This window comes from Carassius carassius, chromosome 18 (genome assembly GCF_963082965.1).
Source record: "Carassius carassius chromosome 18, fCarCar2.1, whole genome shotgun sequence".
NCBI classification, from domain to species: domain Eukaryota; kingdom Metazoa; phylum Chordata; class Actinopteri; order Cypriniformes; family Cyprinidae; genus Carassius; species Carassius carassius.
In genome coordinates, this window is record NC_081772.1 from 28,436,052 (window position 1) to 28,450,405 (window position 14,354).

At 39.2% G+C, this 14,354-nt stretch overlaps 1 protein-coding gene across 1 annotated transcript; it reads right to left on the reverse strand.

The window, feature by feature from the left end:
• Positions 1–242: 242 nt before the first annotated feature.
• Positions 243–8,881, reverse strand: LOC132091991 (gamma-aminobutyric acid receptor subunit rho-2-like). Its single transcript, XM_059498038.1, has 5 exons — positions 8,627–8,881; positions 1,860–2,083; positions 1,644–1,726; positions 1,182–1,322; positions 243–497 (listed from the first exon to the last, which is right to left on the reverse strand). Exons 1-5 carry the CDS (start codon positions 8,879–8,881, stop codon positions 298–300), a joined length of 903 nt encoding a protein of 300 aa, XP_059354021.1. The 3' UTR covers positions 243–297.
• Positions 8,882–14,354: the final 5,473 nt, after the last annotated feature.

Genomic DNA, 14,354 nt, shown 5'->3' on the forward strand with positions numbered 1-14,354 from the left:
GCACTGAGTAAATACAGCTGGATAAAACAAAACTTCATTTTATATATAAAATCTTCATTTTAGGCTGCAAAACAACAAAATTGCTTGTTTTCTATACCCACTGTAGTTTTCAACCTTGATTTAAAAATAGAACAATAACAAATACTCTTTTCACACAGTCCACTACAGGATTATAGTCACATTGTTTTGTTTGGCAGCCGCAATCTTGATCTTAAAACAGAAATCGGTATAAATGGGAATGTTTGTATCTACAACTGGTTACATCAACAATAACTGACTGTGAAATCCTGGACAGATTTAAGCATTCAGCCAAACCAGCCCACTGGTCTCCCCAATGAATTCACCTAATGAGACCCGAGCAGGAAAAGCTCTCCGGTCGATCCAGAAGGACACCCATGACAGCATGACCATAAGTGTGGCGGGAAAGTAGGTCTGAAGCAGGAAGAAGAAGATATGATGATGCAGAGTGAAGTTGATGTAAAGACGATTGTACCAACCTGCAGGATAAATGAAATAAGAACAGGTACTAGTAACAGTTTTCTGATTCTGAAGTCTGAGCAATGACTGAACTTAAATCTTGTTTCTTAAGGGTACTCTTGAACACCCAAGTCTTGAAAAATGAAACTTCAATTTATCATTTACATTAAAAATTAATCACATAATGATATATGTTAAATTCTCAAACACTGACCACAATTGGTGATACCAAAAAAATAAAAAATAACAAACCTAAAAAATACCTTTAAAAAAGCTATTATCAAATTATTAAGTCATTCAATCTGTCACTCTGTTCTCTTTTCTGTTCTTGTTGTCTCTTCATGCTGTCATTACAAATGGTCAATAATCACTTGAACCTGTTTTATTAATTAACAGCAACACTACTTTAGTGTTATACTTTTACTCTCCATAGAGAAGACACATATAAACACTGAACTATTTTGATTTAACTTGGATGATTTTGCTGTGTAAAATGCATGTAAAAATCAAAATAGTTCAAAGTTGCTCAAATCAGATGCCAGATAAACTGATTTTGCCCTTTATATCTATGCAACAAAATGGCATTTGAGCAAGATGCCTGGTCAACTAAATAAACCTTAAATGTGCAAAGTGACACAGCCTGTATCTACTGAAACTGAAAGAGAACTGCCTATAGTTTGCTATTTAAAACTAGGCATGTGCACCTGTGCTGCTGTAGAAGGCCAGTCTGGAGGTGGTGTGAAACTTCTGAATGAGGAACTGAGACATAGAGATCTTGTCATCTGTGCTCAGTGATTCATCTCCACTCTTCCAGTACAGCATCAGGTCTTCATCAGTGTAAGCATCTGGCCACACAGCACATGAACCAATGTAGGCTGAGACTCTGATCTTATATTTAAAGAAATAGTTAAAGAACATATTAAAGTATAGTTTAAAAAAATAAAAATAAAATCATTAAATACCTCATTTAAAAAATAGTTCTTCTAATAATGAAAATCTGCTGAAAATGTACTCACTCCCAGGCTATCCAAGATGAGAGTTTGTTTCTTCATGGAAACAGATTTCTGAAACAGAAAATCTGATGAAGAAACAAAATCATCTAAATCTTGATTTTCATTTTTGAGTGAACTATTTCTTTTAAGTCAGGAGAACTGCATATCACTTACAGCTCTCCAGCTCTAATGTGCAGGTCTGTGTGTCCAATGGGAACCGACTGAAGTCCATATTGCATGCTGAAGTTACAGTCACCCTGAAACACACATACACACACACAAATACTGTCAAACATGCTAAATAAAAACTGCATGTGTGTAAGAATGCAGGTTAAGGTTTGCAAACATTTGTGTTGGTATACGTGTGTAAATGATGTTTGTTGTCCAAACCTGAGGCTGTAGATAACGTGTCCATCAGGATAGACCCTGATCAAGATGTTCTCTGTGGTGGTGTTGTGGATGAAGGATTGTTTGGAATCAACAAAGAACACATCAGGCACCCAGATTTTTTTCACCAATCGACCATCAAAAGTCATACTTTTATTGGTTTTACTGGGAAAAGACAATCGCTCATCCTTCCAGTAGTGTCTGAGGTACAGGGTAATGGTGAAGTCCTGTATGAAAAGTACTGTACACCATGGACTGACTTTTAAGCTTATATAAATAAATAAAGGTTTTAATCTTAAATGAAATAGATGACAACAGAGCACTATTAGCTCAGTTCAATTTCCAATTTCTGAGTAATTAATAACAACATTTTGATTTTGGGTGAACTATCCCTTTAAGAACAATAGGGGGTCAATGGGAAATAAGCTTCAATATATACTATACTATAATATTTTATACTACAATATTTGTAGTGTATATAAAATATGTTTAGTACATAAATAATATATTGTTATTGGTAGTTCAACAAATATTTTTTCTGCTTCCAAGATTTAAGCAAAAAGCACATTTAAAAGGCACTATTAAAGGGCGTGCATGTGACAAATCCTGAGATAAACACTTTATGAAGAAACTTTAAGTACATGTGCAGCAGCCGATGTCACTGAATATGTGCAAATGTTCAATATATTCAATTATTGAATATCTGTCACCTTAAATTCTACATGCATGCATGGTTAAAAACTTTTGTGTGATATTACGGTATATTCCAGGTTAATAATTGCATCACTTTCTCAGTAATTTCACTGTGGGACTTCTCTCGTATCTAACTGCACTGTTGCAACAAACAGCATCATACTGTGTTTCTACAGTGCAGATGTACTCTGAAGGCACCCAGCATGCAAAGCAGCATGAACAGATCATGCTGTAGAGTTTTAAATATTATATTATAATTTTTTTTGTTTTTTGGTGTTATTTGTGCTATTGAACTAGTTTTTTGGTTCACTTTTATCAGTTTGTCTTGTTTATTTTATAATGTTGGTTTATGCTGTACAGTAAGCATTGTTTTTATTTGAGTGTTACCATTGTTGTGTTTTGTATGTCGAGTATTGATGCCACATCTTTCAAAGACATTTTTCAGCAGTTGCTTCACTAATGTGAACGATTCCTCCACAAAAATGTATTTATATGAAATAAGTTAGTGATTAATCTCCATGCATTAATAATGCTAAAATAAAAACTTGATGTTCATGCTAATTTGACTATCCTAAAGCAGGCAATTAGATTATGTCATATTCTAGTTTCTCATAATTTTAACAAATGCTTTCATTTGTCACACTTCTGACATGACAAGATCAGAATTTTGAAAGAATTAATATACAAGGTCCAAGATCCAAAACAAATACTAAACACCATCAAAATGATTACAATGGTAAACCACTAAATCAGACAACTTTATAATGTGAATTCACAGTAAATCAAGAGCAGTAAATTACTGTGAAGTTAGCATCATTCTGCTGTTCATTCAGGGTCATTTGTGAGAAAATGTCCCACCATGCATTGATTTCACAATACATTTCTGACTATGTTAATATAATGTTAAATAATACTCTTTAATCCTCTAAATTTCTGGCCATTTTTTTTAGGTTTTGTTTATTTGACTAACCGACATGGCATTGGTCTTGTTACTAATTCCATCTGATCATGTGATCTCAACCATAACGGATATAGAATAAAACAGCTTAGTGCAGATTTAACAGTGTAGATACTGTTGATGTGGTTACAAAAATGTGCTTAGTCCAATTGAAACCTGAACAAAAAAAAGCTTTTATGCAAGGTGTTAACACGCATTTTCAAACTGCCTAAAGCCTTGTGTAATATTACCATCTGTTGGCATTACTGAGAGATGTTAGCACTTTTACCAGCCTTTATCAAACGGGATGGACTGATCCTGATTGGCTGATTCTCTGTGATGTCACTGCGTAAACCTCATGGATTATCCTCTAGCATATTATGTAAAATCCAATCCATGCTCACTCATAAACATCGGCACTGAAATGATAAATAAAAGCATTTCTAGAAACATCTCCAATGCTTTCAGAAGGAAAGGTTAATTACTAAGGCTGAGCTCCGTATATAATCCATGCAATCTCCCTGATGTCATTTGGACTGAAAGTGGCCTATTTTAATAATCACATTTTCATTACAGAAATGAGCAAAAACAATACATTATTATTATTATTTTTTTTATTATTTGTAAAGTATAAATGCATCATTCTTAATATGATGAGCTTAATAAATGCTGGTTTTGATTTTAAAAATAGTGTCCAGAAAGGAAGATTTTCATTAATGTCCATTAATTGGAAAATGAGTAAATAACAGTTCATTATGATATTCTTAGAGACTCCATATATAGTTATCAAAAGGCTGTGCATGAGAAATGCAAAAAATACTTAGTGCACTAATATTATCAGGGCAAATATTAACAACTCCAAACTTTTATTTTCTATGATTAATTCTGTAATTCAACCTTTGAGTAATTTGTATCAAAAGTCCATAGTTATTTCCTGTGAAGACTTTCTAAAAAAATTTAGCCAAAAGTTTGCTGATCAATGTGCACAGATTCCTCTGGTGAAAACTGATCCATCTGACTATCCTGCTAGCATGGTTGAATTGAGGGTTTTTGAGACTATTACCTTGACTATGCTGCAGGATAATGTGCAAAAAAATAAAACCAACATTCTGTGCAAATGATTTTATACCTAGTTGTTTGTTTCAGCAGACCTTTGACTGTGTATCACTGAGTTTAGCACATCTGATCAACAAAAGTTTGTCTGGTGGAATATGTCCACTAGAGTTTAAACATGCTGTGGTGACACCTCGGCTAAAGCGACCAAATCTCTCAGCTGTGCTTTGCCTCAAAAATCTTAGAAAAAGTTGTATTGCAACAACTACTTTCCTTTCTAAGTGAAAATTCTATAGGTGAAACAGAATTCTGGGTTCAAAACAGCTCACAGCACTGAGACGGCTTTATTGAAAGTGTTAAGAGATATTTGCTTGGCCTGATGATGTTGTTTTTACAGATACAGATCCCCTGTAAAGACCTTGTCTCAGAGGAGCACCAGGACAAGACCACAGGAAACAGATGATTCTTCTGCACAATCTGACTTTGCTGCAGCCTGGAATTGAACTACTGGTTTCTTCTGGTCAGAGGAGAACTGGCCCCCCCAACTGAGCCTGGTTTCTCCCAAGGTTTTTTTCTCCATTCTGTCACCGATGGAGTTTCGGTTCCTTGCTGCTGTCGCCTCTGGCTTGCTTAGTTGGGGACACTTCATCTACAGCGATATCGTTGAATTGATTGCAAATAAATGCACAGACACTATTTAAACTGAACAGAGATGACATCACTGAATCCAATGATGAACTGCCTTTAACTATCATTTTGCATTATTGACACTGTTTTCCTAATTAATGTTGTTCAGTTGCTTTGACGCAATGTATTTTGTTTAAAGCGCTATATAAATAAAGGTGACTTTGACTTTGACTTTTTGTGTTGCTTGATCTGAGTGCAGCTTTTGACATGATTGGTCATAACATCCTCATATTTGAGCGATATAAGTTTTTAAGTTAACTATAATAATAAAATTTCTGGTAAGAAAAAAAAAAAAAACACATCTGCCTTGGGAGGGGGGGGGGGGGGGGGGGTTCTGCAAGGCTCTATCCTTTCTCCTATCCTTTTTTCTCTATACTTGTTCCATCTGGGCAGCATTTTTAGAAAGTATGGAGTATCATTTCATTGTTATGCTGATGACACACAAAGGCATTTACCAATCAGACATTCCACAAATTAATTTGATTCATTTCTAGAGTGTTTAAAGGACATAAAAAATTGGATGGCAAATAATTTTTTAATGTTGAATGAGGAAAAAACAAAGGTCATCGTTTTTAGCCACTCAAATAACTCCACAAAAAAATTATTAGAATCGAGCCCTCTGGCCAGGGGCGGACTGGCAATCTGTGTGATCTGGAGAATCACAGAACGGCCGGTACTCCAGGACGGCCGGCGGGCCGACCCACCAAGTAAGAAGAAGAAGAAGTGGAAGAGTAGGAAGAAACCAACAGCAAAGACGTTAACTTTAGAAAGAAGAAGCATAGAAACAAACAAACAAACAATATGCATAACGCGAAAGAAAAAAAACTGAAAGAAAAGGGTGGGGCTGAGAAGGCGAGAGAAAAAAAATGCGGAATTTAGATACTGAAGCCGCTAAATGTCACAAACTAACTGAAATATATAGCAATATTTTCCAGCAGCAGCACCTCGCAGTTAAATATTAGCAGCAGTGAAGAAGTGAGCCATACAGCTATGCAGCAACATGCCACCAGTGATGATGATGAGGGACAGAAAGATGAGCGGGTTCCACAGGCAGATCCAGATCCAAGTATGGAACATGAGAGGAGAAAGAGAGTTACTTGCTAGGGATGATGTTAGGAAGTGATATACAGGTTGCTACATTTTTTTATAATTACAGTAGTTAAAACAGCTAAACTTCAACATTTTAGCTGTAAAATGTCACATGCAGTAGCTAATATTAAGAAATATGTTGTGCTTTTTCTTTTAAAAATGTTGGTAACATTACAGTTAATGCTTACAAACTTTGAAGATTGTGAATACATAAGTTACATTTGTAATGGTGTATTTTCATTTAGATGTGGTATTATTATCTGTGCAGATTAATTATTTTTTAATCCATTCCATCGTTTGCTTATTCAGGTTGAGCTTAGACCAAGAGCAGAGAAAGACACCCACTCCAGCTCAACATCTAGTCAACATCAGTGCTATTGCTATAATTTGGATGGTCTAGTATCATGAGCCACAATTAAAGTCTTGTAACACCCACGCCAGGCGTTATTGTTGTTGTTGTCGAGTTTACGCACGCCAATTGCTTTGGGCCGGGCCGGGCCTAGTCAAAGTCCAGGGCCATTTTTTAGTCCCAGCCCGTCCCTGCCTCTGGCACTGTATTTGAAAAAAAAAAAAAAACAGGGAGAGATTTACGCTTCCTAATTGATAGTAATTTAAAATTAGAGAAGCAAATTAACTCAGTGGTTCGGGCTGGTTTCTATAATTTGCGTTTATTAGCCAAAGCAAAACTGTTCTCAACAAACGTAGATTTTGAAAGAGTAATCCATACCTTTATTCTTTCACGGTTGGATTTCTGTAACAGTATTAGTTTCAATTTTATAATATATATATATTCTGGTTAATGTATCTACAACCTACTAATGTTAACAACCTACACCTAGGTACAGGTTAACACCTGATGGCATTTTTTCTGGGCTTTTGAGTTACAACAAATGTGTTTTAGAAACACACGGTTATAACAGCCAGAGAAAAGACTAAGACAGAAGTCAAGGGTCAAGAGCCCAACTAAAGCAAACACTGATCTCTAACATGGTTACTTCAAATGAAACAATAAATCAACATCTAAACCTTAGTTCATTCTCAATAAGATCTTCTGTAGACGTCTGACAGAAATAAAGTCAGTCTGGTTATTAATAAGTGGAGCTGGTGATGCTGTTTGTGGGGTTGTTTAATCAGATCTTGAGAGATTTCATGTATTTTATTTCAGTTGATTTCATCTAAGGCTGTGTCTGAAGTCAGTTGTAGTAGTTCTTGTGTTTCTCTTTTCTTCAGTGATTCTGTTTGTTAACAGCAGCTGTTCATCACTAATTAACAATCAGCACTTAGTTAATCTTAATTGCAATGTACATCTTCTTTCAGTGAACTCAACTGAATTAAGTTCAGAGTACTCATAACTGTTAGTTTTTTCAACTTAAATGGTTTAAGGCAATCGGTTTCCTCAAACGGTTTGAGTTAACATAACTTGTCAGGTTTGAGTGAGGCTGTGTCTGAAGTCAGCTGTATTTCCTTTCTCTCTTTTCTTCAGTAATTCTGTTTGTTAACAGCAGGTGTTCATCACTAAACTCAATTATCACTCAATTAATCACTTAATTACTTAATTGCAATGTATATCTTCTTTCAAGTGAACTCAACTGAATTAAGTTCAGAGTACTCATAACTGTGAGTTTTTTCAACTTAAACGGTTTAAGGCAATCGGTTTCCTCAAATGGTTTGAGTTAACATAACTTAAGGATATCTGTTTACTCAAACCGTTTGAGTTAAGTTTACTTGTCGGGTATTACAGTCAAGGCAATTGGTTTACTCAAACGGTTTGAGTTAAGTTAACTTGTCGGGTTTTACAGTGTACCTGTGATCAATAAAGACAATGAACCAATGAGAAAACAAAACAGAGTACCATGTGATCAAAACAACTAATCACAACAAGACACACAGACATGTGGAGCACATAGCAAGATAAAAAGAGGAACAAAAGAATAACATGACAAACAAGAAAACTAGACTAAGAGCATGAATACAAATAAAAGACATGAACACCAACAAAACCTATAACCAACCGTGACATATTCCCCCTCTAAGGGCAGCTCCAGATGCCCTATATCATGGCAAGGACCCTGAAGTAGTGGTGGGCCAGGACCGAGGAGCTAATCGGGACTGAACCATGGAGCAGAGGGCAAGACCAAGGGCCATGGAGCAGTGGTGGATATAGTGCATAGAGCTAGGGCAGGTCTAGATCGTGGAGCAGAGTTGGAGCTTGACCATGGAGCAGTGGTGGGCCTTGACCGTGGAGCACTGGAGGACCTGGGCCATGAAGCAGAGGCAGGCCTAAACCCATGAGGCAGTGGTGGACTTAAACTGTGGAGCAGTGGCAGGCCAGGGGCGTGGTGAAGGCTGTGGGGCAGAGGTTTGTGGTACAGTGGTCCACCTGTATCATGGAATCATGGTGGACATGAAGCATGGAACAGTAACAAGCCTGGTCTAGGGAGCAGTAGTGGACACCATGAACCATGGTGCAAGCATTAAGGAAGAGAATAAGGGTGGAGCCAGGGACCAGGGTGGAGCCAGCAGAGCAGGAAGCCAGGGTGGAGCTGGCAGGGCCGAGGATCCCCATGATGGAGCAGATGATGACCACAGCAGAGCAGACAAAATAAAAGACCACCATGGCAGATCAGGTGGTGCTGGAGACCACGGTGGAGATGGTGGAGCAGGTGACTAGAGCGAAGCAGGTGACCAAGGTAAAGTTGGCGGAGCAGAAGGTCACCACAGGTCAGGAGGCCATGGTGGAGCAGAGACAAGGACAGACCACCTTGCTGTGACAGAACAAGCAGCCAGTCTATGAGTGGCCTCCATGGTTGTGACATGCAAGGCAGGGTATTCAGAGATGGCCTACATGGGCATGACAGGACAGGCAAAGGGTTCAGGGATGACCCAAGACCAAACAATCGCAATCTTATCTTCTTTCGACTCCCCTCTACCAACACTGGCCTCAGCCAAGGCCAGTATCCAACCAGGGTTTACATTAGCATTGAGGGGACAGCATTTCCCCATTGTTGCTTTAATGCTTTGTCTCCCATTCTCACCGACCTTGTCATAAACATCATAAAATTCTTTTAAATGATCATACGCCTTCTTGCTACATGCTGCTGTCGTTTGCTGTTTCTTTTTTTTTTTGATGACGCGTCACGCATGCGGCGGACGGCGGTTTTTCGCCTGGAAGGCTCTATAGAAATCTGGCACCCTATTGAACGAAGTTAACCTGAGAGAGTGTGCCGTTCACAGACACCAGAATGAACGAGTTCACAGTAACGTTCATCAGGCAGTAATGCAGCACGTTCAGTTCATGTTCTCCCAAAATATGAACGAGTTCATGAACTATCGTTCAATGAACGCGTTCAGGCACAACACTGTATATATATATATATATATATATATATATATATATATATATATATATATATATATATATATATAAAATAAACCGTATTATGATTAAATGGCACATAGATTATGTGTCCTAAACATAACAGTAATATATGTGAGGAAAATAGTACGTAAATACACCGAAACATCTTTACATTCTAGTTTGTCCTTGTCACTCACATACATTAACTTATAAACACTCAGAGCAGTTAAACATTCACAATGTAGAAAATGGATGAACAGACTGTAAATTACTTTATAGGCATGCACACAACTTTAGCAAAGATAAATCACTACAGTAATGCTATCATCCGTCTGCTTTCCCGATCAGTCTAACTCACTTAATTTGGCAGGACCGCTGGACCTGCATATCCTGCCTGGAGTGATTATCTGGATGGATGCTGCGTGCAAGTCAACTGTAGGTGTAATGCTAGGGAAACTAAGACACATGAATATAACCTGTGTGTGGCCTTTTTTACTACAGCCCCCAGACTTCCGGAATGAAAAATGTACAGTAAAAAAAATTCCTATAACCTATACCATTCAAAGTTACTTTAATCTTGTATGGCAGGGATAGGCAACTCCGGTCCTGGAGGGCCACTATCCTGCAGAGTTTAGCTCCAACCCTAATTAAACACACCTGAACAAGGCAATCAGTGTTTTCGTGATTACTAGATACATGCAGGCAGGTGAGTTTATATGTGGGCTGAAGCTAAACTATGCCAGATAGTGGCCCTCCAGGACCGGAGTTGCCTTTCCCTGTTGTATGGCATGCAATCGGATGAGACGTGCGACTGGGCGTTTGTTCAATTTCTTTCCCACCTTAATTTCAGCTGTTCTTACTCTGCTGTCTACTCCAGGGAATACTTTTGACACCTGGTCCACCAGCCAGAGTGCTCTGGGCAGCTGGGGGTCGAAGATCAGGACAGGATGGTGCCAACCTGGAGGTCAGATTTCTCATCTTGCCACTTCTGGTGGGTCTGAAGGCAGAACCTGAGGAAGCTCTTCCAGAATTGGTCAGCAAGGACTTGACTATGATGCCACATTCCACACAAGTACTCTGATACCGTTTGATGGACTCTTTGCCTCAAATAATCCAATATTTATGCCGAATCTCAGCAAAGACTCTTTCAGGGCCTGGATGGTGGAGTAAAGTGTCATAACTCTGTATAAGCAGTTTAAAGACCGGGTATTTTGGGTCTAGGACAATGGGGTGTATGATATCAGGATCTACACAAGGGCTAAAGCAGAGGCCAGTTTTTTAGCCGACTGGGAAATGATTTACCTCCCTTTAACTGCTCAAGTTCAGAGGGGAAACACTCTTCCTGAGCTTGCTGTAGAATACTGATTTCAGCTGTCTTGTAGTCATCAGCAGTCAGATTGCCTGCCGCCCCACGACAGGCCCTGGACTCCAGTAGCTCTTCAAAAGTCTTATACTGGCTGATGTCAGAGAATGTTAAGTTGGCTGTGAAGCAGGTAAGGAGGCAGGAAACTGTTTTATGAAGCTCATCTGCAGCCCCAGCTTGTGGGATGTCAGGCCACAACTTTGGAGGATCTTTTAGAAAGGGATGACCCTTGGTACCAATGGCTGGTCCCAGCTTACATAGGCTATTCCTCCGTGTTATATCATCTGGGTTATGAGTTGATGGAATATAACGCCATGTGTGCTGGTCTGTAATGTCCTGTATCTCAGCGACTCTGGATACAACAAACACTTTAAATTGACAAGAGTCTGAATAAAGCCAAGTGAGAATAAATTTGTGGTGGGGTCAGTCCACAGAGTTGAATTGCTGGAGTTGATGTATGGGAAGTTTCAGTTCTGTTCTGACTACATTAGCAGGCTGTGCCCCAGTCAGTGCAGCACAGAGTTCCAGAGGTAAATGGCTTATGGTGGAGAGTTGATTGCTGGACCACTGCTCCTGCCAATAAGCTCCAGAGTTTTTCAACAAGACTCTTGCCTGCTTCCACTGAGGCGAAGCCCTGCAGACAATTATCTACTTAGAAAGATTTCAGACTCCTTGGTATCACTGCTGATAGCAACGGAATCCTCTTTGAACCTAAACAGCACAGCAAGAAGCGATATCCCTAACACAGGACCAGGGAGCAAGAGCTTGTTAAGGTTTTGAACCCTGTTTTTCCCATTGTGTTGGACCAGGTTATGGAAAATGTAAAAATGTGTTGCTTGGGCATTCTTCAGAAATTAGTTCCACTTTAACTGCATAACCTGTCCGCTCTAGTTTCTGAATCTCTGCAGTGTAAGCAGCTACTTGCTCTAGATCTTTGGCCATCTTTTCGCATTGTCACTTGTATGAGAAGATTATTTTCTGGTGGTGTCATTGAGGTGAAAAGACACTGTTGTTCAGTTACCTTATGTTGTAGATGTTGTACAGGACCTTGCAAAGTGCGGTGAAACTGTGGTGAAAATTCGTAGTGATGTGTAGTGATGTGATTATGACGTATCGAGCAGAGGCAGAAATCCGAAAAAAAACAATGGAGTGCTAAACCATCGTCGCTGTATGTGGATACCCGGAGCTGTACGATACGTCATAGAAACAGTAGCTCCACTTATCATTTGAAACAAGAAAATTATAACCATCTAAACTTGAACAAAAAACACCACTGCTTCCTTTCGTTTTCATTTAAACATAATAATAGCCACAGAAATTAAGTTCAGGTAAATGTGTAGGCCTATATAGCCTACATTACAATGGAACTAAATATCATATCAAACAGTATTGCCAGTATTTATTTTCATTTTAACATATTGATAGATTAATTGAATAAAGACCAAAGATTATCTGTTAGATTTACTCAAAACAAATTATATTTTGAGCCAGCGCCAAATGTCAAAAGGACTAGCCGAGTCAAGACTGCTCTTGTCGGTACCATGAGCACTGAGCTCCCGCTGATCTTGTGGAGCTGATCAGCTCCAAAATTGGCTACATTCTCGCCTGAAATACTTTTAAAACTACATTTCATGACACAATAACAGCAATATTTTGAAAGTTATCCGTATAAATTTGGAATCTGGAAACTTGACCTAAGGTCATGCGGCAGCTTCCCTAGGAGCCGTGAGATATGGAAGCCACACTGCAACTCAAAGGTGCCCTTCCTTCCTAGTTGCTCTAACATGCCAACGAGGGAACAAACCTTGAGGGTGAAGAGCCGGAATGCTTTAATGTTCCCATTGGCTATGTTTGGACCAACCATAAGCTGTGCTATTTTTTTCTATTTCTATTATTTCCAACCTTTTTTATGCTATTCTTTAAAAAAACAGCTTTGTGTACTGCTCTACACTAACTGAGACTTGTAATGACTCTTGTATACTGTTGTTGTTCTCTTGTTGGTCTGATTGCTTCTATTGTTCTCATATGTAAGTCACTTTGGATAAAAGCGTCTGCTAAATGATTAAATATAAATGTAAATGCTATGCATTGCAACTTGAGCTGATGAGGCTATCCGTATTGCTGATTCAGTGCTGCCATGGTATTTGTAAAGGGTTGTTGTGAATAACTGTATGAATTTGAGGTGATCAGTGAGTATTTGGTATTGAAATCTCTCCATGGCTGTAGCTGGCAGAATTTTTTCCAGAGCTACCTTGAGATGTGAGAATTCTCTATGGTTCAGATGTACAAAGTCTGAAACTGTTGGGGTCAGACCTCGGTACATCTGCTCTAGCTCAGGAGGAACTGGGCTTGATGCACTGTATGGCAGGTGAGATTGTTAAGTGGATTCAGAGGATGGAGGACCTGCGGTCTCTGGTTCACATGAATGCATGTTGACTAAGTCTGTAAGGTGTGTCAGTTCTGAAGTAATAAGTTCTGTCTTCCCTTGAATGTTTGGCGTGTGGTAGAGGGAGAGTGGCTTTGCTCTGGGGACAGCTATTGGAGCTAGGAATGCCTCAGAACTGTGCTCAGGATGATCTGATGAAGTAGTTCTGAATTGTGGGGTTTACACTGGTTCAAAGCTCTTATCACTCTATCACGTTCTCTGCAAACTGTGTGGGGCAGGTACAGGTTGCATAGGGGTGGCAGGTGGAAAAGACTGTGCTGCAGGCTGTTGCTGCTCCATTTGGATCTGTAGCTGCTGCATTTGTAATTTCAGCAGAATAAGTTCTTGTGAATACTGATCTGTAGCCTGTTGAAACATGTCTCTTTCTTGCTGCATTATCTGCAGGGTCTGTAGCAGATTGTCATGGGCAAGGCGTAGATACCTATTCTCACGCTGGAGGATGCTGGTTTCAGAGCCTGATGGTTCATCATAAGATCATTGTGAGCCCCATGGTTCATCGTCAGACCACTATTGAGGCCCATCAGGCTCTTTGCACAGTAGCTGTGGTGGAGTAATAGCAGCTGCACCGTCTTCTGGTTCTGGACTAAGGGACACTGTAGGATGAAGCTGAGAATGTGGTGACATGGGTTCAGGAAACAGAAAACAGCCTTGGGAGAGTGAAGGCGCTGAGGTTTACTCTTCATATCATGTAAGGAGGGCTGTCTTCGTCCTGTCACACATGAACGGCTCATCCTCTTCATGCTGTGACATCTTTCCGTAGTACAGTAGTTCCCAAAGTGGGGGTCGCGGAGTGGGGAGCGGGGGGTCGCGAGATGATTTACAGAAACTTTTTTTATTTTTTATTTATTTTTTTATATGTTAATGCGAGATGG